We start from the raw sequence: 23,247 nt of genomic DNA on the forward strand, positions 1-23,247 counted from the left end.
TTTTTTTGAGGAAGATTAGCCCTGAGCTAACATCTGCCAATCCTCCTCTTTTTGCTGAGGAAGACTGGCCCTGAGCTAACGGCCATGCCCATCTTCCTCTACTTTATATGTGGGACACCTACCACAGCATGGCTTGCCAAGCGGTGCCAGGGATCCAAACCAGCGAACCCTGGGCTGCTGAAGCAGAACGTGCAAACTTAACCACTGCGCCACCAGGCCGGCCTCCCCCTACATTTTTTAATCAGGAAATTGAGGCTTAGAGAAATTTCATCACTTGCCCAACCAGCTACAGCCAGCAAGTACCAGAGCCAAGATTTGAAATGAGCTTTTTGACTGGAAACTCTAAACCTCTTGGATAGGGGTTATAATTTATCTTCTACTTCACTAAGCACCCATTGACTAGTCAATTGTAAAATGGAGCATATAATCAAGAATACCCCATAAACTGTCCCCAGTCCACAGGTACAGCAGGGGATGTGCTGTTGAGACATATTCAGGGACATCACAGTGAGAGCTTATCACAGAAGCAGCTGCATTTCGGACGGTCAGAGAAATGGGTCCATAAAGCCCTCATCCTGAGACGCCCTCTGCAATGCAAAGAGACTACCCACGGCGGCTTCTCCATTCCCTGAAGTTTGCAGATATCCGTCCAGAATGTGCCATCCTCTATTCTGTAACTTTGATAAAAAGGGAGGAGACAGACCAACCTTCCTTGCAACTGCTCAGAATCTCCTACCAGTAGCTTTAAGAATATTGTGAAATTTGCAAATACTGAAATTATAATAAAGAGAAGCAGCCAGGACAAGTTAAATACTAACTATCTAGGGAGAGATCACTATCTCAACAAGGATTCAAATGCTAGCATCTCTGATTGTAATTTCAGTGACTTCCTAATTGCTTCAAAACAGGTGAGAATATCTTCAATAGAAAAAGCACACATGCATGTGCGTGCGTGTGTGTGTGTGTGTGTGTGTGAAAGAGGGGGAGAGACAGAGAGACAGAGATAAGGGATAAGCATTCAACTTTTCAACAAACTTGGAGCACCTACTCCATGTTAGGTATTGTAGTGGGCACTGGGGACACAAGATGAAGAGAGGATATTAGTGTGTTTAACAAAAGGCCTGGAGGCAATGAAAACAAGAATGGAGAGGGGAATATTCTTAGAGATGGCATAGAAAGCCCAGGACAGTACAAAGTTGAATACCGTTATTCCCTCCTCTTACACAGGAGGCCTTATGGTCAAGTACCTTAATGTGAGCAAGGCCACTCCAAGAAAATACCTGACTGATTCAACTCCCTGTGTAATCGATGCTGGCTCCTTCTTTTATCCATCATGGGGAGTTCCCAACAGTGAGCAAGAAAGAGACTGTATGTTGTGATGGTATCATTCACAACCAATCTCAGTCAAGGTGGACAAATAGCTGATATGACAATCCATATATCTGAGAATAAACAGTTTAACTGCAGAGGAGCAAGGGTGACTTGGCCTAGCCCTCATATGCTGCCTGGACATGAAGTGGTCTCCAGAATGGACATTCGGGTGGGCAGGCAAACAGTAAGCATTGGAAAGTCCATAAACCACTAGGCTGAGAGGAGTGAGGTCGAGAGTGGACATGGTCTCTTGGAGAAGCGGTTCAGGCAGGACAAGGAAGGACTCCCAACTCCCCATCACCAGGTCCTGGGGGAAGTCCCACACAGAGTAGCAAGACATGGGCTATGACTCAGGGACAAGAAGGGGACTGACAGTTGTGGGTTAGGCGGGAAGTAGAGTTCAGAAAGAGCCAGATCCTAGTGCAACGAGAACCTGAGCCCTAAACTGCTCTTTGCCTTGACCTAGGATGAGTGCTGGACACCTGTGTGTGTGGTCCTATGATGTGGACAGGAGGATGTGGACATCCAGATGCCAGAAACTCAGCAGGTGGGATGCGGTAATTCTTGTCTACCATTTTCTTTCCTCCTTCCTTTCTCTACCTTTGACTATTTGGGAATTCCACTTTAGGCTATTTTTTTTCATAGGTATGCTCTTTCTCCTCCTCTTTAGCTCCTTTATCTTCCTTCAACTCTTAGCTGACACCTCAGGAAAAATCTCCTGCCTACTCTCTTCTTTCCATTTTTCTATCCGTTTATCTATCTTCCTCTCTTCATCAATATTTACGAAAATATCCCCATTCATCAGAGAAGTGGCAAATGTATACTTGAATCAAATAAAATGAAAGCTATGCATCTTAAAGTTAAATTTGGCACAGCAGAAACAATAATATGAACTCCAAAACTTTTGAAAGTATTCAGAAACATCTTTGAGAAAATGTTTCCATATTATCTCCCCTAATTAGGTCTACTTTTCTTCAGCATTGGCATTCATGATAAATAGAAAATTATCATATTCACTTTTTTCTCCTGTGCGTAATTACTTCTTCTATGACAACACTGTTTTCTATTATTCTTCATTGCCAGTATATAGCATTTTGGGTAATTATGAGTTAAATTACCTTCTGTAGGCTAGCCAGAATGCTTAACAACCACTTAAAACATTCTTTGTTCCCATTATGTGATGGAAACTTGGTTAATCGAGATGCTATAAATTTTCAGACCCACTGAAAATGTTTAATATTCAAAACTGATTTTAAACATTTTATTGATCAGCACTTTTATGGGAAGCTAGGTCAAGTCCTTCAGCACCTCTTTGATTTAAGCAAAATGTACCATCTCCTGGGCAAAGGAGGCCGAAAGGGGTCACGTGGTTGCCTCTAGGGGATGAATCATCAGCAAGGTGAGTAGAAGGTGTGTTTCTCTATTCTCACAGCCTTAATGATTTAAATTAAAACATGAGTACAAGGATGGGGAAAGGAGGTTATGAAATGACATATATTTTAGGATTTAAAAAATTACTTCTGTTCATTCTCTACTTCCGTACGGATCCCTCATTTCCTCACAGCTCCCACGGAAACACTCTGGCATCACTGGGTTCTTGTCAACAAACAGCCTGCTTACTGTGTCTTAGTCTGCAGGGTCCTGTGTGTGCTGTGGGAGATGATGCAACAGGAGAGTACAACGTTTAGGACAGGTTCAAAGCTAAGAGCACCAGTGGTCATCTTGACAGTGCGCTGGACCCTCCCTGTGGCTGTCACTGTGCTCACTGTTCGCAGCACGCACTATTGCCAGCCCCAGAAGACAGAGCGACACTTACTCAGTGCAGGTGAGGCGAGTTAAGCACCAGAAAACAAAGGAGACTGCTACAGGCGGACAGCACACAGCTACAGGCCTCAACTGAAAGGCAGATTTCCTGACCTTGGGTTAAACAGAGGTCCAGGAACAGAAAGAGTGCTTCTGTGTTTTGTGCCTGCAGCACATGGAAACTTGTTCTGTCCTCTGTACCGGAAGCAGGTACCAGAAAATCCAGAGGGAGAACAAAGTTCTTCCAGGAACAAAGCCAGACTCCAACACATAAGTGTGTGACCAAAGGCAAGTGATTAACTCTCCTAAACGTCAGTCTCCTAGGCCGATCACTGGGGCGTCATAGCATTCTGAGAATTCCAAGAAACAATTAGTAATTGGGCTGGCATGTGACACAAGGAAAATCATGGCTAACAGAGGTTGTTTGTTTTAAAAGCCCCCCTTGCAAATTTTATTAGAGGGTCGGTGCTATGATCCTGTAGGGGGAGCAGAGGCTCAAACACTCCCTTCTTTAACCTTCTCTACCAAGGAAATGACACGGATCGAGGCAGGGTAAGTGCTGGGCTGCAAAGACTTCACCACTTCAATTTTCACATCTTAAAAAAGACACACCAGGTACAAGAAGCTCCAGGAAGGTGTCATTTCCTGGGAGGTGGGAAAGGACTGAGCATGCAGCCTCTCCCCAACACCCTCTCCAGGTCAACTTTCTCTGCAGTTGCACTAGCCCCAACATCAGCAGAAGTATCTTCCTGCAGGGCAAATAATAAACAGACAAACCAACCTGAAACCCGCTGGTGCTGTCTTGTCTGGATTAAAAAAATCAAGAAAGATTAACACTTGGCTCCTAACTTAATGCAAATTTCTGCCAGCCCTAAAGATGTCTTGGACCATGATTGCCTCTTGACTCCTGACTGTGAAAACTACTTCCCGTTAATAAGTAATTTTAAAAGTTCTCCCCTGGGAAGGTCAAATAAGACCTATTTGGCTCCCCCTCTCCACAGCATCCCACTGCTGGAGCCCATCATATCTGTCACACACCAGCCAGGGCAGCTCTGCTCCCCTGCTCCCTCTGAGTGAGCACAGTAGAAGCTGGAAGGAAGGGAAATGAGAATGACGGACTAAACTGAACCCAAGGGTCAAATTTACTTAAAGGCCAAAAACATGAGCAAAAGAGCTTATATAAGAGCTGCTGCATTTTCCAGAGCAATTCCGAAAGCCCTGGAGCATATATCTTGAACGTGTTAAAACTTCCTTTCCCAGCCCCGGCTCTGGTGTGTGGCATGGGCCATATGTGTTGAGGGAGGCAGACGCATTCCTAACAATGAGTGGCGTTAGACAGGGTCAGAGTCTAGCCAGCCCTGTTCCTCCAGGCCTGCTGGATCCTGCAGCCAAGCCCCAGGGCTGACACACCCATTTTCCAGGCGAGTCGCTGGGCAAGCCTGTCTGTCCCCTAAGCCTCCTTGCTCTGGTTATCTCCTGGTATCTACAGCAAGGCAAATCTCCACAGAGGCAGCCTCACTTCCTAACATATTACTCTCCCACTGCTAAGACTCCTCTCAGCTCTGCGCACTGCTCAGGGCCCTGCCCTCAGGGATAGTAAAGTCTTTTGCATAGTTTTACATCAGATTGTGACCACTGGTGGATTCATCTGTCCCCTTTGGCAAGTGATTTAAGCAGAACCCAAAAGTCCCTCAGGCCTCCAAGGTCTCCAACCAACAGCTGTGCCTGAATGTCCCAGCATCACACGTTGAAGAGCATGAAACTCTTTACACACAAGCACTTCATCGCTGTGGAAGTAACGAAACATTCTAAGAGAGTGCCTCCCGTTAAAATGGATTAAAGCCGTCAACCAATGCTTATTTTTTAATCCTTCATATCCACCATGATATCTGTGCTCAGGACAGAAGACATGGCTCCTCTCCTCCAAGAGCACACAGTCTGACCACAACCACATAAACGACAGGTCCACGGTGTGCATCTGTTAGAACAGAGGTCTGTAGCAAGTGTCACTGGAACTCAGATGAGGGTAATTTTTTTTTTTGAGGAAGATTAGCTCTGAGCTAACATCTGCCACGAATCCTCCTCTTTTTGCTGAGCAAGACTGACCCTGAGCTAACATCCGTGCCCATCTTCCTCTACTTTATATGTGGGACACCTACCACAGTATGACTTCACAAGTGGTGCCATGTCCACACCCGGGATCTGAACCAACGAATCTCAGGCGGCTGAAGCGGAGGTGCAAACTTACCCGCTGTGCCACCTGGCTGGCCCCTGAGATGAGGGTAATTCTCAACCACAGCAGAAAGCAGGATGCTGGGTGGAACTGGGAAGAGACTAGTACATTGTAAAGGTGTGTACGTGTGGGGGAATGGAGGGGGAGGAGGTAGAGCAGAAGACTCCGGAAAAGACCGAGAGTATTAGAGTGGTTGTTGCAGAGTTTCATTCAGCACCAGGAACAAATTGCATGCCTATGTTGCTTTACAGTTAAGAGAATAATGCCATATACCTCCTCACCTGATGTCATACACGGGCAGATACCGTTCCCATGTGTACACCATTGGACTGAAGAAATCAGTGAGTGGTAAAATAAGAATCAAACCCAGGTATTCAGGCGCCTCAGCCCAGTGTCTTTCTGGAGCACAAGGCAGTCCCTGAGTGTAAGCTACAAGCACGCGTGGAGGAGACACTTCCGTGGGGGCAGGGCCACTGCAGACCAGCCACACGCTCTGGGCAGGAAACGGCTTTAGGGCAGTGGTTCTCAGCTCTGCCTCCACATTAGAATTATTGAAAGAGATTTTTTAAATGTCCACACCTATGCCCAACTCCAGAGATCTGGATTTCACTGGTCTGGGAGCCTGCAGTGGACTTTACAAAGCATCCCAGGTAAGTCCAGTGTGCAGCCCAGGTCAGCATCACCACCGGAGGGGTCCCTTATGGACCCGTGCTTGCTTCAGGGTCTTTATGTAAAGCCTTTGCACTTACCCAAGTCCTTATTCAGCTTAGGCAACTTAAACACTGAAATGCCAAAGGCATACAATTGTTTTGAATAACCTAGTGGCTACTCTGAATTTTATAATTTATACAAAAATAAAAGCTGCCGATGGTGAGTGCAAAATACAGAGAAAACACCCAGGCAAACAGCAGAATGTTGTCCTTGGGAGTTCGACTGCCCCAGCTACTCTGCAAAATCCTGCTCTCAGATTATTCTTGGCAGAAGTTAACCCTCAAATACTTGGTTCCAAACGGATTAGCTCAGAACTACAAATGAAAATGCAGGGACATTTCAGAAAAGAGTTATTAGGTATAATCCCAGATCAGCAGCCTGAATCAGCAAAACTGAGCATCCTGCCATATAAAAAATTTTTTTAAAAAACACCCAGTATGTTGGTTGGAACTTTCCCATTAGTGGAACAGTTACAGCAACAACTCCCACCTCTATCCCCTCAAAACGTTCATGTTCACAGATGAGGTGGTTCCGCTGAGGAACTGAAGGCAGTTTAGGGGAGAGTGAGGCCCATGAAGAAAGCACATCGACTACCATCCATGCAACCGAAATGGCTTAGCAGACACCAGCTGACCACATGGAGCATCCTGGGCTGCTTTCCTGATGTGGCACTGATTCAGACACAAGACTTCTAGATACTTGTCATATTTAATCTAATGGAAAGGCACAGAACATTTTTAACCCAACAGCAGATAATTGTAATGAAATGATTCTGGCCAAGAGGGCCCATTTGTAATAATGAATTCAAATCAGATTCATAGAAACTATAATTCAGCCATAGTGAAAACCAGCTGCATTTTCCATATCATCTCTCTTCCAAGTAGGCAAAATAACTCAATATCCACATAATTATTTTTACTTTTCAAGTAGCCCTGTGAAGTAGCTGTGAGGAAGACAATATTGCCTCATTTGTATAAAATGAGTTTCATCCACGTTCGAAACTCCAGCGTGGTCTTTGGCACGTCACTTCCTGACGTCCCTCGGTGCAATCAAAGACCTAGCATGACAAACTGCCATCACAAGGAGGGAAACCAGCCTTCTCCAAGCTTAGCGATTGCCTACTAGGGCTTTGGCCTCCTATGTGACGCCATTCAAGACTCAGAAACAGGCTTGGGTTACTCTGATCCAGGGTAGCCACATTTGAAAAGACGTTTTGTGGCTGACAGGTGTGGGAATCATTCAATATTTCAATACATTCAGAACAAGTGCTGCATTCAGAACACTAGATTCCCAAACACTGAATTCCCAATAGAACACCTTTAAGGAGAATAAAGAGTGACTATACTTAAGGATTACAATTTTTAAAAGCAACAAACAACACAAAATCAAACATGCTGCAGTTATCTGGGGCCGAGGCTATGGCCTTCCAGAGACGAGAAGCAAGGACTCTCCCTCTGCGGACTGACAAGTTTTCATCGAGACGGGCACACAGCTGTTAGCCAATAAACCAAAGGAGCACGGAAAACCAAAGGAGAGCGATCGGGACCCCCAAAATCTGCAGGAGATGTTTATGTTGTTTTAAGAAACATTGTGACAGCAGAGAAATCAAGACTTTAAGAAAACAGAGAATAATAAGAATTAAGTGATAAAGTCAAAAAAAGAAGAGAATGAATAATAGGCAAAAGCATATAAAACAGAGGCATCCGATAAAAATGAAAGTGGAAAGTAACAAAAGAGAAGAGAACAAGAGGTAAAAGAAGGAGCACATAAAGAGATTAAAATGTGGACAGTGTGCTGAATTTCTCTATTTCAGGGCAAATTATACAGAAGAAGAGAGGCAAAATCAACACACAACATGGGCTTACTTAAAAAACGCAGCACACACTCAGGTAACAGATAGCAGCTATACTGGCACATGGGAGGTTGGTTTTTCTTGTCCACAAAGCACAAAAAGCAACCATTCAGCTTTTCCTTTTTTAATTCCCAGCCCCTTCCCAAGCCCAGCTGCTAAACATTAGAACTGAAGATCCGGAAAAGAGGCCAGCAGCTAATAAAAAAGGTCGATCAAAGCTGGCCCTCTGCTGGTGGAATAGTCTTCGTGCATCTGGGAAAGCAGAAGGCTCGAGCGTTTAAGTTTCTGGTTTCAGTTTCAGGGCAAGAGGAGGACAGAGGATTTTGGCAAGTTCAGCGCTGAGGCTTTACTCAACACTGGGCCTCTCTGCCCCCACAGCAGATTAGAAGATAAAGAGAGGTGTGTGGCAGCGTCAAGGACCTTCCTATCTACTCACATGTACCAGTGTCTTGTTGGTTCAGGTGCATTGGAGCCCCTGAGCTGCTCCAATCTTTGAGCCGACTGGGCTGCTGCAAATGTGCACCCCACAAGTTATTTCTCAGGGAGTGGGCTCCAGAAACTGCTCTGAGGCAGTGAAGTATCGTATTTCACTGTGGTCTGCGACAGGCTATGGGGGGCCCACATGGCCAGGAAGGTTTTCCCTCCTGCTCTCAGGGAGGGAGTTCCTCCTTTTCTCTCTCTCCTCCTGGGGCCCTGAGTACTAGCAGATAAGGTTGTGGGACCTGTTCTCTAGCTCAAAAGAAGACTCAGCTAAGAATCACTCAAAAGGGCAAGAACCCAACCTCAGCCCTTGGGCTTAGGAAAGACTAGCCAGTGTCCCAGGAAGCCTGTCTTTCCTTCCCCAGCCTAGATGGGAGAGTTCAGCCAGGGGAGCCAAGAGAACAGGAAAGAAACACCACCCTCACCTGTTCCTTGGAGAAGCCAGGTTTTGTGGCTGGAAAATCTGGGGCAGAACGTTTTATTTTCACCATAACCATCAGAGTCACTGACAGGGCAAACGCATTCACCCTGTGTACGTCGTGAGCCAGAGTTCAGCTGGGACGCCCCTGAATCTGTCTCCTAGGACCAGAACTGCCTCATTAAAGGGATAAAAGATGATATCTGCTGAGCTGGTGGAAAGTGGTGGCTGCATTTTTATTAAAGTCTCTGCTGCAGCAGGCCCGGTCCCCAAAGGTTCATATTCCAAGAATCTCCACCCTCTGCCTCCAGCATGTAAGCGCTTCTCTGTAACTCATTAAGGTAAAACAGAAAGCTCTCCCATTGTGCTTCTCGCGCAGCAGTGATGTCCTTGCACAAAAGCTACACGCTTCCTCTCCTGGGCCCAGGCCTGCACGGACAGAACTGCCCTCAACTGACCACAGGGGTCCCAGGAGCACCACACAGGGCTGACACAGACGGCTACATCTTGAGCAGACTCATAAAGGGCCACGGTCCAGCACTGGCAATTCCAGAGCCTGCAATTTTAGGTATTTTTCTAATGGGGGTGAGGCAGCCCACCTGGACGTTACCCTGCCTCATAACACAGCTTCTGGCCTGTGAGAGAGCCACCAAGGCACCCAGTGATCTTAAACTGACCCCTTAGCGTTTGAATTCCAGGGCTCCCACGTTCTCATGTCCGTGCCAAGGCAAAGTGAATCCAGGCATCTCAGGGCCCTAAGATTCACGGAGACCAAGCATGGACCTCAGAGTTCACTTGTAAGATCCTGAGCCAGAAAAGCCAGAGCAAATGACAAACCTGTCCAGGAGAATGGGTTTTAGCTGCCACAGTACGCAAGTGGGCACCTCTTGGGCCTCCTGCCAAAGGCCCTCTCACAGGCTCCACTCCCCCATGCAAAAGCCTTCTGTTCTCTCTCTCTTGGTCGCCCCTACCCTCATAATCAACTCCTCACATCCAAGGGGCTCAGCACCCCGCTGAAGTACAGCTCCCTACCTGAGGGTGGCGCTCTCCCCCTGCCGGACCGTCACGTTGTCCATAGCTTTGGGGAAGGTGGCATCTCCGCTGCGCACGGGCACTCCTGTGGGTACAAGGAACAGCAGCCTGAGAGACACGACCACGAGGCACTTCCATGGCAGGAACAGGTACCCACAGACCCCCATCCTCGACAGCCACAACTTCCCAGGACTCCGGCAGCGGCACGGTCCTTGTCCCCCGCCCCACACACCAGCGGGTCTCAGGAAGTGGTGTGGGGAGAGAGGAAAGGGATGGAGCAAGCCAGAAGCAGAGAGGGGGAAGAAGAAACGATTCCAGGCTCTCCGGAGTCTAATGATTCTTCCTCAAATCCTGCCTCAGCTTTCCAGCCTAGCAGAACCAGATGCCCCCTCCTGCATCCAAAAAGAGCTTTCTTGACTCTCCCCTGGGGAGGAGGGAGGCAGCCAGGAAGGGAGAGGAAGGAGGAAGGTGCAGGTATGAAGGTCACAGATTGCTCTTTCTCTGCCTCTCTCTTCAAGATGCTACTTTAAGATTCAGTTGGGCACATTCTGCAGAGGTTTGGCATCAAAAGTTTATAACCCAAAGAAGCAAGGCAAGTGTCTCTGACATAAAGGAGATGTCATAAAAAGCTGCTGCTTCAAGGAGAGGAGAAAATGTTTTATTAGATCACACATATGTATAGATATATTTATAAAGCAGCCCAAGTCTCAAATCCGGAACCCAAAGGCGGTAAAAAGTTCCACCGCAGGGACCCGCAGCCGGCTCAGCCCGAGGATCCTCCGGTGCCGTGGATGTCCTCCGCCGCAGCCCGGTTGGCGACTGGCGGCCAGCCCGGCCCGCGCTCGCCAGCCCGCGGAGCGCCGCCCGGCGCAGGCTCCGGGCGCACGGGGAGCTGGGCGGACGGCGCCCCCGCCTCCTCCGGGGACGCGGCACGGGCCGCGCGGACGCGCGGACGCCACGCTCAGCGGCCGCCCCCGGCCTCCGCGCCGCCTTCCTCCCGGGAGCAGCCCGGCCGCGCGCGGGCCCAGACCGCCGGGGTTGTCATGGCAGCGGCTCCATCACTGACCGCCACTTTCTCCGGTGCCGGCGCGAGCGGGCGGGCCGATTGCGAGCTCATCCCGACGGGCGGGCGGGCGGGCGCGGGGCGAGGGCGCCCACCTTAACCCCCGCCGCGCCCACGCGGCTTGGGGAGCCGAGCGGGGGGAGGCCCGCCCCGCAGCCCCCGGTACTCTGCCCCCGACACCCGGAGCCAGCCGAGAGAATGCTGCGCGCCTCTCAGTGGCTTCCCCTGCCTGGGGGCGAAGGGGAAGGGGGTGGGGAGTAGGGGCGGGAGGGGGAGTTCTGGGGAAAGCAGCAAATAGAAAACTGACGCTCGCACCTTCCTTCCTCGGATGCCAGAGCAGAAGTTGCCAAACCCAACCCTGGAGAACTGAACTACGTTCCCCTCTCCAGGTTCCTGGACCGGTGTGCACGTCCGCCACTGCCTCCCGTTCTCCACCTGGCCAAGCTACAGTCCTATGGCAGAGCTCTCCTGGGCCTTCGCAGAGAGAGGGAGCGTGGTTTCTGCTCTGATGACCCACCTCGGAAATACTCGTGGCCCTTGACTTTCTCTCTCTTAAACTGACGAATCTGCATTTCTTCTCCCCGCACCACATGCAAGATAGTCCCCATCCTGCTCCCTATGTATGACTCACATATCTTATTGTAAAAAAGCAGGAGCTGGGAAAAACACAGAGATCCTAAAAAGTATAGGACTGATTGTCATCAAATCCATCCATCGATGGCTCTGCGATCACAGCATGAAGTGGCACCAGAAAGGGATTGGAAAGGACCCGGTGATAGGGCCTTCTTAGAGGCCAGCCGATCAGTTTGTTTGGGCTGGGACTCATTTCTTTCAGCCCTTACCTCTGGAGCTCAGTCTGGCCTGGGTTCTGGCGGGAGGGTCTGTTTCTGCCCCCGCTGGCAGGAGCCACCCTTACTGCAGGGCTCCCACCGTTGGATCTTAGTTTAACGCTGTTTGTGTGAATTTGCTTTGCTATATTCTTTCTCAAATCCTTTTGTTAAATTAGACTGGGCTCTGAACGATTGTTACAACGAAATTTAATTCAAAAATAAGCTTTAAACTGTTGTTATTTGTGACTTTAGTTGCTAAAGGATACAAAGACTCGTCCCCTGCTCTCAGTTCCTGGGGCTGAGCACCAAGAACTGCTGCCCCATCCCCGCTCGAAGAACGGTGGCGCATTTTTAATTAGAGCAGCATACCTCAAGAAGAAAGAATACTTGTCACTAGTCGTGTCATATATGTTTTACATGTTTTAATATAGTGAAAACATCTACCAGCTCCTTTCCGGAAAGCAGATCTTAACAAAGGCAGGAGTGGTGAGGAGCCCTCACCAGTGAGCTCCCGGGGCTCGGAGGCTGAGAGGAGTAGAGATGCGGAGAGGAGAGGCTGAGGGCTCAGAGAGCAGCCAAACTAGTACTTCTTCCGGGCTCCCCCACACGCCTTCTCTTACGATTTGAGCTTGCCTTGGCCTTCTGTGTGCAGGTCGTCGTGCCTAATCCTCTAGACTGGGCGGTGCTCTGGTGCATTGCCACCAGACTGGAAAGGCTTCTTGGTGCTTTATCTGTGTAAAGCTGAGAATGTGAGACTGTGCTTATGATTTTCTTCGATTACAGAGTTTGTATCTTGAACACTGGGGGCGGGCGGGTGAGCGGGGTGGGGGTGGCGGCAGCGGGGTTGGATCAGGCTGCCGTACAAGTCACCCAGCTCCTGCCCTTTGGTTCTGGGGCGCTCAGATGACGTTCGCTGTTCTGTACCAGTTGGTCCTAGTGCTTCTCGGGAAATGCAAATAGGGGCAGTTGCTAAATGCTAAATCAGCAGCTGCTTGAAATGGGAGGAGTTATACAGAAAGAAAAGAAAGAAGGAAAGAGCATGAGATTCCAGGTGGGAGAAGAACAGCTGGGGCAAGGAAAGACGAGAGGCAGAAAGAGGTTGAAGGGAGGCATTATGCATTCTTAATAGTAGATGATAAAGCCTGCTCTTGAGGAAGGAATAAACCAAGGATCCGTTTTTTGCAGGGCTGGCTCCCCTCCCTGTAGGTATGTGCAGTCCTAGAGAGCAGGGCTCACATCTTTCTCTTCTTTAAATTGGCTTCATGGTTCGACACGTATGGGTTAATAAATGGGCTGAACTCAAGGGTTAGTGGGTCAGGAAAGAACTGCAGAGGCCTGATCTTTGTGTTAATCTATGCCAGTGTACAGTTTTGTGAGGGAGATTTCATTCATCTGTAAGACCTTGTTAGGGACCAGTATATCCATTTATAGAATAGAAGGCCAAACCAAATTGAAGGGCAAAAGAGAAAAAGGGATGAGGTTCACAATAAACAAGAACTAAAGTAGTTTCTGTCAGGAGTTTCCTATGAAATGCTTGACTGAGTACCAGATAGAGAGACCCCCAGTTAGACCCCTCTTGGAGCATGATGACATGTATGAAGACAAATTATATGAGGACAAATTAAAGCACTGACTAAGACATTGGTTCCGAAGTTGGACTGCTCTTCAGATAGTGGCTCCTGGACTTCGCAGCTGTGTGACTGATGTCTAATAATACCTAACTCACCTGTCGGATGGGGTTTGGGGGTGTCTTGATCTGTGATCTCGGTCAGCTGAAAGCCCGTGATTCTGCTGTGGAAGGTAAGAACTGGAGCATGGGCCCTGGCGTAGGCATGAATCCTGCCTCTAAACCTGACTTCTGGGTGACTTTACACAACTCCCTTAGCTTTGCTAATCCACAGTTTTCCCATCTGTAAATAGAGGCAATGATAGTAATGATCGTGTACAGTATTTGTGACTGTTAAATGAAATACTTTGTGTAATGCAATCAGCATCCTGCTTGGCACTCAGTAAGAACTCAGTAGATGTTACTTCTCCTGGCCTATAAAAAGAAGCCTGATTCCCCAATGTCACAGGTGTCTTCTCAGAAGTGGCTCTGTGAGCACATAAGCTGTCCATAGCAGGTAGGCAAATCCCCAAGTTGTCCAAAAGTTTTGTGTGTGTGTATGGGAAACAGGACAAGTCTTTCTCTGAGTTTAAAGACCCAATTTTAGAATCAGAAGTCACCTAAGGAGCAAAAGTGGTTATTAACAAGGTTTCATTTGACCATGGAGGGGCTACCTAGATGAGGATGGCTGTTGGGAATTCTGGATCTAATGGAAATATCTGAATTTATTTAATGAAATGTGTATCCAGTTGTAAAAGCAATTTCCAACTTTGTGCTATTCATAAATAAGGAAAACTTACAGCTTGTGTTTATCTGAGAGGAGATTGTGGCCAGCTGCTGGGTGTGTGCATTAGGAAGAAACATTAAGTAAGAAGGCTGTGTGTGATGCCTGTTTGCAATACAGGAACTTACCTCCGTCAGTAAGGGCCCCGTGGGGCGGAGAGACTGGGGAGGCACTGTGGCGGAACCTGAAGAAGTCAGCTCTCTCGGGGCCCTGAGGGGCCGGAAAGGTTTGCTAGCGAACAGAGAGGTAAGAATTGACTGGGCCTTTTATTTTTAGGCTCAAGGAAGTTCCAAGAAATGGAAATACATGCTGCCAGAACACAATACTTTGGATGAGACACAAGTGCTGTTCTCTGTGAAACCCAAAGCACTCCCCATCCCACAGCTGCCCACACGGTCAGTGCTAGACAGCAATGAGGAACTTCACTTCTCATTGTCTTTTTGCACTCTTGCAAACTGAGACAAATATGTCAAATGGTTTCGCTAGTCAGTTGCTGACTTGAGGCCAGAACGAGCTGAATGAGCTGAATCGTATTCTGTCCCTCTTTCTATCATAGAGCACACAACATCCTTCCTAACACGGGTCTCCTGTGCTTGGGCTAGTGGGAAGAACTGATACTGGACTGAATTAAAATCCATGCTTCGCATCCCAGCTCTGCCACTTATAAGCTCTGTGATCTTGGGCACATTGGTTATCCTTGCTGAGTTTGTATCTTTTCCCCTGTAAACAGGGGTAATAACAGCTTCCTGCCAGGGTTGCTGTGAGAATGAAGACAGGTGATACATGTGACAGCTCCTAGTACAGTGCCTGGCTCAGTGGCAGCTATCAGTGACAGTGAATATTCAACTCCTCTTCTCGTCTCTGTGCCAGAATAACTGAAATTGACCAGACAAAACCAAAGCAAACAAAACAGCAAAAATAACCCAATGGGCTAACAAAAGCAACCACCAAAAAACCCATAAAGTAAGCAAGCCAACAGAAAAACATAAGGCACACGAGATTTGCATTGTAAGAAGATACACATGAGGTGTTCCCCAAGACTGATGGAGTGACTTCTCATAGCTGGGGAACCCAGTTGCTACCCTTATGCTACTCTTGTCCATCAAACTGCTCATGTGCATGTGTGTGTGTGTAACTGTTGCTCTCCCGTTAGAACGGCAAGCTCCCCAAGAGCAGAGTGTTGGTTTGCCTCATCCCTGGCTCCTATGCCATGGACTACAGGCTGGCACAGAGTAAATACCAGCAAATATTTACTGCGTGAAGGAACTGATGTCCATTCTCCACAGTCTGTGGAAAGTCAGGGGAGCTGACAGCAGAAGATCCAACCCGAGACTCTGCTAGTAACACTCTCCTGCCCTTCCTGACCCCCAGACTCCTCAAAGGTTGGACGTCACAAGGCATCAACTGCAGTAAAGCATCTTCTTCTAGAAAGACTGGAGACCCCTGTAAAGGGACCAATTTCCACAAGCTATACGATCAAATCAGCCTCATTACTTTATAGTCACACCTCATCTAGTTCTGTAAGTCAAATAACAAAAAACACTATATTGAGACCTATGAGCCATAAAATGTGTTTTTTAAATGCTCAGTGGGAGTTACTACAATCTTACCCCTCCCGTGTCTCAACATAGCTTCCAGTCGAAAGAGTGTGACAGGTGGAAACTGGATGCTTCCACCCAGGGAACCAGGGTGTGCAGGAGAGAGTGTCCGTCAGGGGTCAACTTGCCTAGCTTTAAATCTGGGCCTGCCGCCAAGAAGCTGGAGACCTTGGGCAGTGGAGCTGACTTCTGTGAGCCCAAGTTTCCTCATTGGTTAGTTGGCAACACTCTACTTTTTCTTTCTTTGAGGAAGTGACCAGTCATATGTGCGACACCCAGCAGAGAGCCTGGCACAGAGCAAGTGCTCAGTAAGCAGGTGCTTGAGGCAACTTCACCTGGGCCCTCTCCCCTTCCTGCTGAAATGAATCTGATCTCTCTCAGTCTCAGAGAGGAACTAGAACTTGTATTTTATACCATATGTTGGTTACTTGCAATCTTCTCTCACTTGCCGAACTTTTCTTTATATTGTTTATTTATTTTGTTGATTAATTCATTTAATCACTCTTTTTTGGGCAGGGGTTGGGACCAAGATTCATTGAATTTCTAGGCACTCTGCTGGGCCTGGGGATACAAAGAACATGATATATTACCTGCTCACAAGGAGTTTATAATCTACTAGGGCAAATAAATCAGATATTGAAGTTCAATATGATAAGATGTAAAAATAAAAATATGCAAGGATTCTATGGCATCTCAGAGTTGGACCATCTAAACTAGATTAGAGTTCTTAGAAAGCTGCTCAAAGGAGGTGACTCTCAAATTCACTGTTAAAGACCGCGTATTTAGGATTTAGGCTGCCATTTGGTGTCTGATGTTGGCAACTGAGTGGATGGTATTACTAATCACAGAGAAATAGTGAGAATAGTTGATGCTGAGTGGTGGGTGATAAATGATACGTATTGAACATAACATGCTGGTGAAAGGTCCAAGTGATGCTAATTGGCATTTGAATATTTAGGTTTTGAGCCTGAGAAAGAGACAATGTTTACAGTTACAGATTTTGGATTCATCCTTGTGTAAGTGGGAGCTGAAGCCCTGGGTACTAATGAAGCCACTCAGCAAGAGCAGGAGAGTGAAAAGAAATAAAGCACGAAGTATGAATTCTGGGCGACACAAACCTTTAAGGGGGGAGTGGAGAATTCATGAAGGATTCTGCAGAGTGGCCGGAAAAATAGAAGGAAATCAGGGATCAATAGCCTCATAGAAATCAGGGATGAGACAATAAAGAAAAGAACGGTTAACAGTGTCAGAGTGTAGAGAATTCAGGTAAGTGAAGGATGGACAATCCTGCTTTCATCAGGCACCGCGGAGGACACTGGTGGCTGGCAGAAGCAGTTTCACCGCTGGGACAGCAGCGGAAGTTAGGCGATGGTGAGCTTAGGGATGGCAGAATCCGAGGAGTGCAGAAGCAAATGTGGCCAGGCTTTGCAGCTCAGCCGTGAAAGAATGTGAAAGGGGAAAGTGCAGGCTCTAACTGGACAGACACGCGGCCCAGCGAGAGCTGAGTGTTGTGCTTTATTTTTTCGTCTGCTGCATGACAGACTTGCATATTGATACATGTGTCTGAAGGTGAGAGTTCCTTGGAGGTGTCCTGCACCTGCTGGGCTAATCTCGGCATTCTGTCCACGGCTGATGGTTAATAAATGTGTGTGGGGTGAGTTGTGTCAGGTCAGAAGTGCCACCTCTGGACCCACTCAGAGACAGACCAACATTTCAAAAGTAATGACAATGGTCATCATCCTCCTCCTCGCCTGCGCAGACACGAGTGTGCACAGTCACAGATATGATCCAATGTGATCCTTTAAAGATCTCTGTGAGGAAGGTGTTGTCATTGTTAGATCAAGACACCAATGCGTAGAGAAGAAAAATTCTTCCTAGTCATTTCTAGGAACTAAAGTAGAAAACGCTAACTCTTTTCTCTCCCCATCACGGGTCACTGCTGTGTCACCAGCACCCTTAACAGTTCCTGGCATATAGTAGATTTTCAATAAATATTTATTCCATTAATTAAAAAAAATAGTTAAGTATCTCCACTCCATTCCCTACAACCTCACGGATACAGCTATTCAAGGTTCACATACCGAAGATCAGATGATCGAAGACTTTTGTCCTCATTTGGACATTGGATGAGATTGTATTGGCAGCAATTTAGCTTGAGGGAAGGACAAAAATCAGAGTAGTGCAGTTTGTATCACTCCAAAATCCTGTGCCCATACACTGCTGCCGTTGGACCGCGCTATGATTTGTATTGTAAGAAGCTCATTGTGGTGGGAGAGCAGGCAGCTGGACCACAAGGCTAACAGGCAAAGGTGACAGGCTTTGGATATTGGTATTCTAATTAATAAAACACAACCATGTTAATCAGAAACTTAGCTTGTGATTTACATAATTACTATGATATTTGGTAACTTGGCATAAAGTAAACCACTCGTGAAGTGTCATCACGTCACAGAGTCCAGCCCTTGTTCATTTATTTGTACGGGTTCTCAAGCTCCGCAACGTGTGCTTGTGTTCTGGTCACATTTTAAAATGTACTTTTATTGTGAGTGTTGGCAAAAAAAAATTTGAGGTGCATTGGACTAGACAGTGTCTAAAATTCTACTTGCCTGTAAGCGTCCTCAACACCTCTGAATAGCCTCTTTTCATCACCGCTAATGCCCCCTCCCACCTCTTAACTCAATACCAAAATTATCCTCTGAATGTAATCCCGAAAGTTCTCTCTCATCTCCTCTCAGCTGCCCTAGCTCCCAGGCCCCTTGCTGGGTGGATTCAGTACAAAGACTGAGACAGGAAAAAAGAAACGCTCTGGGTCATGAGGCTCTAAATTGCCTGTGGCGGCAAGAAGTGCGGACCAGAGAACTGGGAAGGGAGAAGACAGAATCAGCTCTTGACCCTCCCTCCTCCAGGCATCAGGAAGTCTTGGGAAAGAGGAAAGGAAAGGAAATGGCAAAGAAGACAAGGAAAGAACGGAGCATTACAGGGGAGAGAAGGAGGATGCGTCCAAGCATCTGGTATTAGAGTCTCCAGAAAAATAGAACCAGTAGGATTATGTATATATATGTTTTATCCCTTTCTTTCTCTATAAATCTATGCACCTGTAAATAGATACGTATATCTCTATACATAGATATATAGAGAGATAAAATATAGATAGACGGGATATATAGAGAAGATATATAGTCCAATATTTACCTGTCTATTTATCTATCTGTATAGAGATTTATTTTAAGGAATCGGCTCATGTGATTGTGGAGTCCAAAGTTTGTGGGGTAGGCTGGCAGGCTGGAGACCCAGGGAAAAGTCAATGCTGCAGTTCAAACCTGAAGGCTGTCTCCTGGCAGAATTGCCTCTTCTTCAGGGAGGCCAGTCATTTTTAATTAAGGCCTTCAACTGATTGGATGAGGCCTGCCCACATTGTGGAAGTTAATCTGCTTTGCTCAAAGTCTGCTAATCTAAACATTAATCTCATCTATAAAATATCTTAACAGGAACATCCAGGATAATGTTTGACCAAATATCTGGCACTGCGGCCCAGCCAAGCTGACCATAAAATTAACAATCACGCATCTCAATTTCCCTTTGCAGCAACCCTACGTTTAAGCCTTGTTTAAACCCTAAGATTAAAACAAGTATTCTTTCAGGAACTAGAAAAGGGAAGGGAGGAAAAAGTACCTCTGCCTCTTTCCCGGATAGTTCTTCCATCGGCAAGCTAATGCCTAACTTTGTTTCTCAAACGTCAAAGCACAATTAGAGTTTAAAGAATTCATATCACAAAATACTTGGAAAGAGTTAGTGCATTGGTGTGAATGGATTTTATGTAAAATGCAGTTTGTTTCTCCCTAAAGAAAACAAGCAGGCGGTACAGAAACAGGGGGTTTGGGGCCATAGAAAATGAGAAAGAAAACAAGAGTATAGAGAGGCCAACAATGACTTTATAAGTCATAAGTGTGCGCACGGCTTCAATTTATCAAGATTGACTTCGGAAAAAACTCAGAATCCACATACAATAAGACTACACACAGGCACAGATTTAGAAGTGCTACTTTGATTCTGGGGAAGTAGAAAGGAAATTGGGAGGAGAAGATTCTTCAGGACAAAGAAGGAAACAACGAACCAGCCCTGTGTCATCTCACGTGGAGCCATCTCAATTGTTCTTTCAAAATGAAATTGGGTGACTGCCTCTCTTAGGTTTCGGAATGAAACATCATCCAACAGATGCCCTGTTACATGGCAAAATGCCAACCATCAATTAAGGAAGGGAAATAGAGAAACATGTCCATCTTTGCTCTAAGAGTGAGCTTAAACACACTGCGTGGACCTCCTGACCTTTATCAGAAAGATTGGACCACTAGGTAGAGAGCACCAGAGAGGGGACTGAGAATCTGCTCCTCCCACTGCTGCTGTTAACACTAACACTTGCCGAATGCACAAGGCACACGAGATTCTGCAATAAATGACTTCTATGCACAATCTCATTTAGCTAGTCCAAGAATCCTAATTTTGCAGAATGAAAACTGAGACTCAGAGAGGGCGACTTGTAAAGGATCAGAGTGCCAGGAGGCAAGCTCTCCTTAAAGCCCCAGTCCTTTCCTCCTTACCATGGGCACATCAGGAGTTTGCTGCTTTTAACTGTTTTTTTTTTTTGAGGAAGAGTAGCCCTGAGCTAATATTCACCACCAATCCTCCTCTTTTTGCTGAGGAAGATTGGCCCTGAGCTAACATCCATGCACATCTTCCTCTATTTTATAAGTGGGACGCCTGCGACAGCATGGCTTGATAAGCAGTGTGTAGGTCTGTACCCGGGATCCGAACCTGCAAACCCCGGGCCACCGGAGCCAAGCACATGAACCCAACTGCTATATCATGGGGCTGGCTCCAGAAGTTTGGTACTTTTAGCATAGAGAGAATCCCCATATCTAGAAACCTGGAATCCCATTTGCATGAAAAGCACAACTATTGTGGCGGAAGTGGGAGACTGCGGTGATGTCAGGACCAGGGGTTGCAGATGGCGGAGGTTAAGAGGGAAACAAAAAGTGAGAGGGAGGCAGGGTCCCTACAAAAGCACAGGCTGCTTCAGCTGAGGATGAAGAAAGGCTGTGAAATAAAGCTGTGCCTCCTGTTCTATTTCCCACCATCTCCCTCCCCCTCTCCATCTGTCTGTCTCTTCCCTTTTCTCTCTCCCTCTGTCTCTTCTCCCCTTGCAAATCTTCATCTGCTAATCTCCATCTAACACGTTTATGAATTAATTCCAACACTTTTCTTTCTCTGTCAAGATATCCTGCTTTCTAATCTCCCCCACCCTTTGGCAACATGTGCATTTTATTCCACAGGCTGTTTTTCTGACAACTCCCAGATGTAGTTATTTGCTCTGACATCTTTGTGCATGCAATCAACCCATGTCACTGAGGGTCTGCAGAGAAGAGAGACCGGGTCTGCAGCTGGGCAACCTTGTAGGTGCATGGTGGAGCCGAGCGAGAGTGAGGCTGAGGGGCCCTGAGGGGAGGACAAGTGAGGGAATGCCTCCAGCGTCCTGTGCTGCCCCCCTCCAGCAGCAAAGCTCCCCAGGTTCTGAAATAAGGCATAGGTGACTTTCTTCTGCAAGTGGCAAGGGTCTGTCAGAAATGAATCTTTATCATCCTCATCTTAATTAACACAAACTAATGGTGCTGGGCAGGGAGCTCTAAAAATAGTTTTCTTGGAAACATATAAAAAAGACAGACACATAAACAGCACACCAAGCTAAACCCCAGTGCCTTTTCAGCTCTGAAATACTTGTGCTTCTAGGCACACTGAAATGGTTAAAGAATAAATTCTGAGATTTTCACATTTTAAATCAATCAAGAATAAGTGCATTTTAAGGATGAGCAAAATAAAGAAGTGGGTAGTTCTAAAGAGCAAAAGAAATAAGCAAATAGCACTTAGAGTGCCGAACCTGGTAGTTTCCATATCCGAGTTTGATAGATAGACTGATTGATTGCTGGATTGGTGGATGCATTTAAGGTGGAAGAGTCAAGAGAATGCTATTTGTAAACTTGGCAAGAGGAAGAAAGCCAAGCACACTGAGGTTAGGTGTAAGTCAGTCCATCACATAAATCTGTTGGAAGAGGCGTAGATACAAACACACAGAGAGCTGGTGGGAAGGGACCGAGTGGATCAGAGTTTCAGACTTTGGCAAAGTCAGTTCAGCTCTCCTGCCTTCTGTTTCTTCACCTGTAAAGTAAGTCCTTGAACTAGATCGTTCGCAAATCCCCTCTCCGATGCCACAGCCTGTAGATCCATGACCATCACTGGACCACTGGACTTTCCCGAAAAATATTCACCTTTGTGTCTCTCCCTGCTGTAGCCCGTGCTCTTCTCCTACCTGGACGCTCTTCTCTGCAGATGGAACTCCAAAACTCACCTTAAGACCCAGCTCAAAGGTTACCTTCCCCAGGCAGTTTCCCAATTTCCTAAGCATGAGTAATTTTCTCCTCCTCTGCACCTCCTCAGAATTTTATTCTTCTTTACTACAATTTTACTATAGTACATTTGACCTATTTAGTGCAGGACACTTTCTCTTTGCTAATTTATTGACAATCAGGTCTGTCTCTAATCTCAGCACCAAGCACAATGCTTAGCAAAAAGTAGGTGCTCAGTAAAGATTTGCTGAATGAATGAGCGTGACTTGTCTGCAGGAAGCCCATTTTCATCGTGGCATCTGTTTTTAACTGGATGCTTTACAGAACTGCACAGTAGAGGGCCTAGGAGCTTCTTGATGAATCATCCAGGAAGAAACTAGCCCGATGCTGGCACCCCATCCAGGTTGGGATCTCCCTGCCTGTACACCCTCCCCACTCATGGCAAAGACAGCATTCCACAGACAAAGGAGAGTGTGCCTGGGAACTCACGTTTCTTTGCAATTAGCAAGCTCCCACACAGTAAACAGACTAATTTTGCTCCTACATCAGCAGTTTGCCTAATCAGTGATTTCTACTCAGAGCTGGAGGAAAAGATTTTGTCTAGACATCAGTGTGTGATAACAGACAATTGTGGTCCAAAGGAAAATCCTGGCTATTATTCTCATATCTGTCATCAAGAGGACACCAAATTAAGGACATGGTCATTTATTTCCTTATATGTAGGTACTCCTTCAGTGTGCAAATCCATCTTTAAAACTGCTTCTTATATTGACCCCAGTTTTGGCTGCCGCACTTGTACTATTCTGACTTTAAAGACAGCCCAGGGGCTGGCTCCGTGGCTGAGTGGTTAAGTTCGCACGCTCTGCTGCGGCGGCCCAGGGTTCGGATCCTGGGTGCAGACATGGCACCGCTTGTCAGGCCACGTTGAGGCGGCGTCCCACATTTCACAACTAGAAAGACCTGCAACTAAGATATACAACTACGTATGGGGAGTTTGGGAAGATAAAGCAGAAAAAAAAAAAAAAGATTGGTAACAGTTGTTAGCTCAGGTGCCAATCTTTAATAAAA

At 46.8% G+C, this 23,247-nt stretch overlaps 1 protein-coding gene across 12 annotated transcripts in view; it reads right to left on the reverse strand.

Annotated features, from left to right (window-relative positions):
• OPCML (opioid binding protein/cell adhesion molecule like) overlaps positions 1-23,247 on the reverse strand; it is a 1,020,156-nt gene that overhangs the window by 457,466 nt on the left and 539,443 nt on the right. For 5 of the 12 annotated variants that reach the window (XM_070623491.1, XM_070623490.1, XM_070623489.1 and 2 more), the window contains one exon: positions 9,901-9,985. The exons of 2 other annotated variants lie outside the window; for them this stretch is intronic. In XM_070623491.1, coding sequence (XP_070479592.1) covers positions 9,901-9,985 — 85 coding nt within the window. Of the gene's footprint in view, positions 1-9,900; positions 10,240-11,278; positions 11,552-23,247 lie in introns of those variants that run through there. 5 more of the 12 variants (XM_070623488.1, XM_070623486.1, XM_070623487.1 and 2 more) reach the window with 5 other exon arrangements.

This window comes from Equus przewalskii, chromosome 6 (assembly GCF_037783145.1).
Source record: "Equus przewalskii isolate Varuska chromosome 6, EquPr2, whole genome shotgun sequence".
NCBI lineage: Eukaryota > Metazoa > Chordata > Mammalia > Perissodactyla > Equidae > Equus > Equus przewalskii.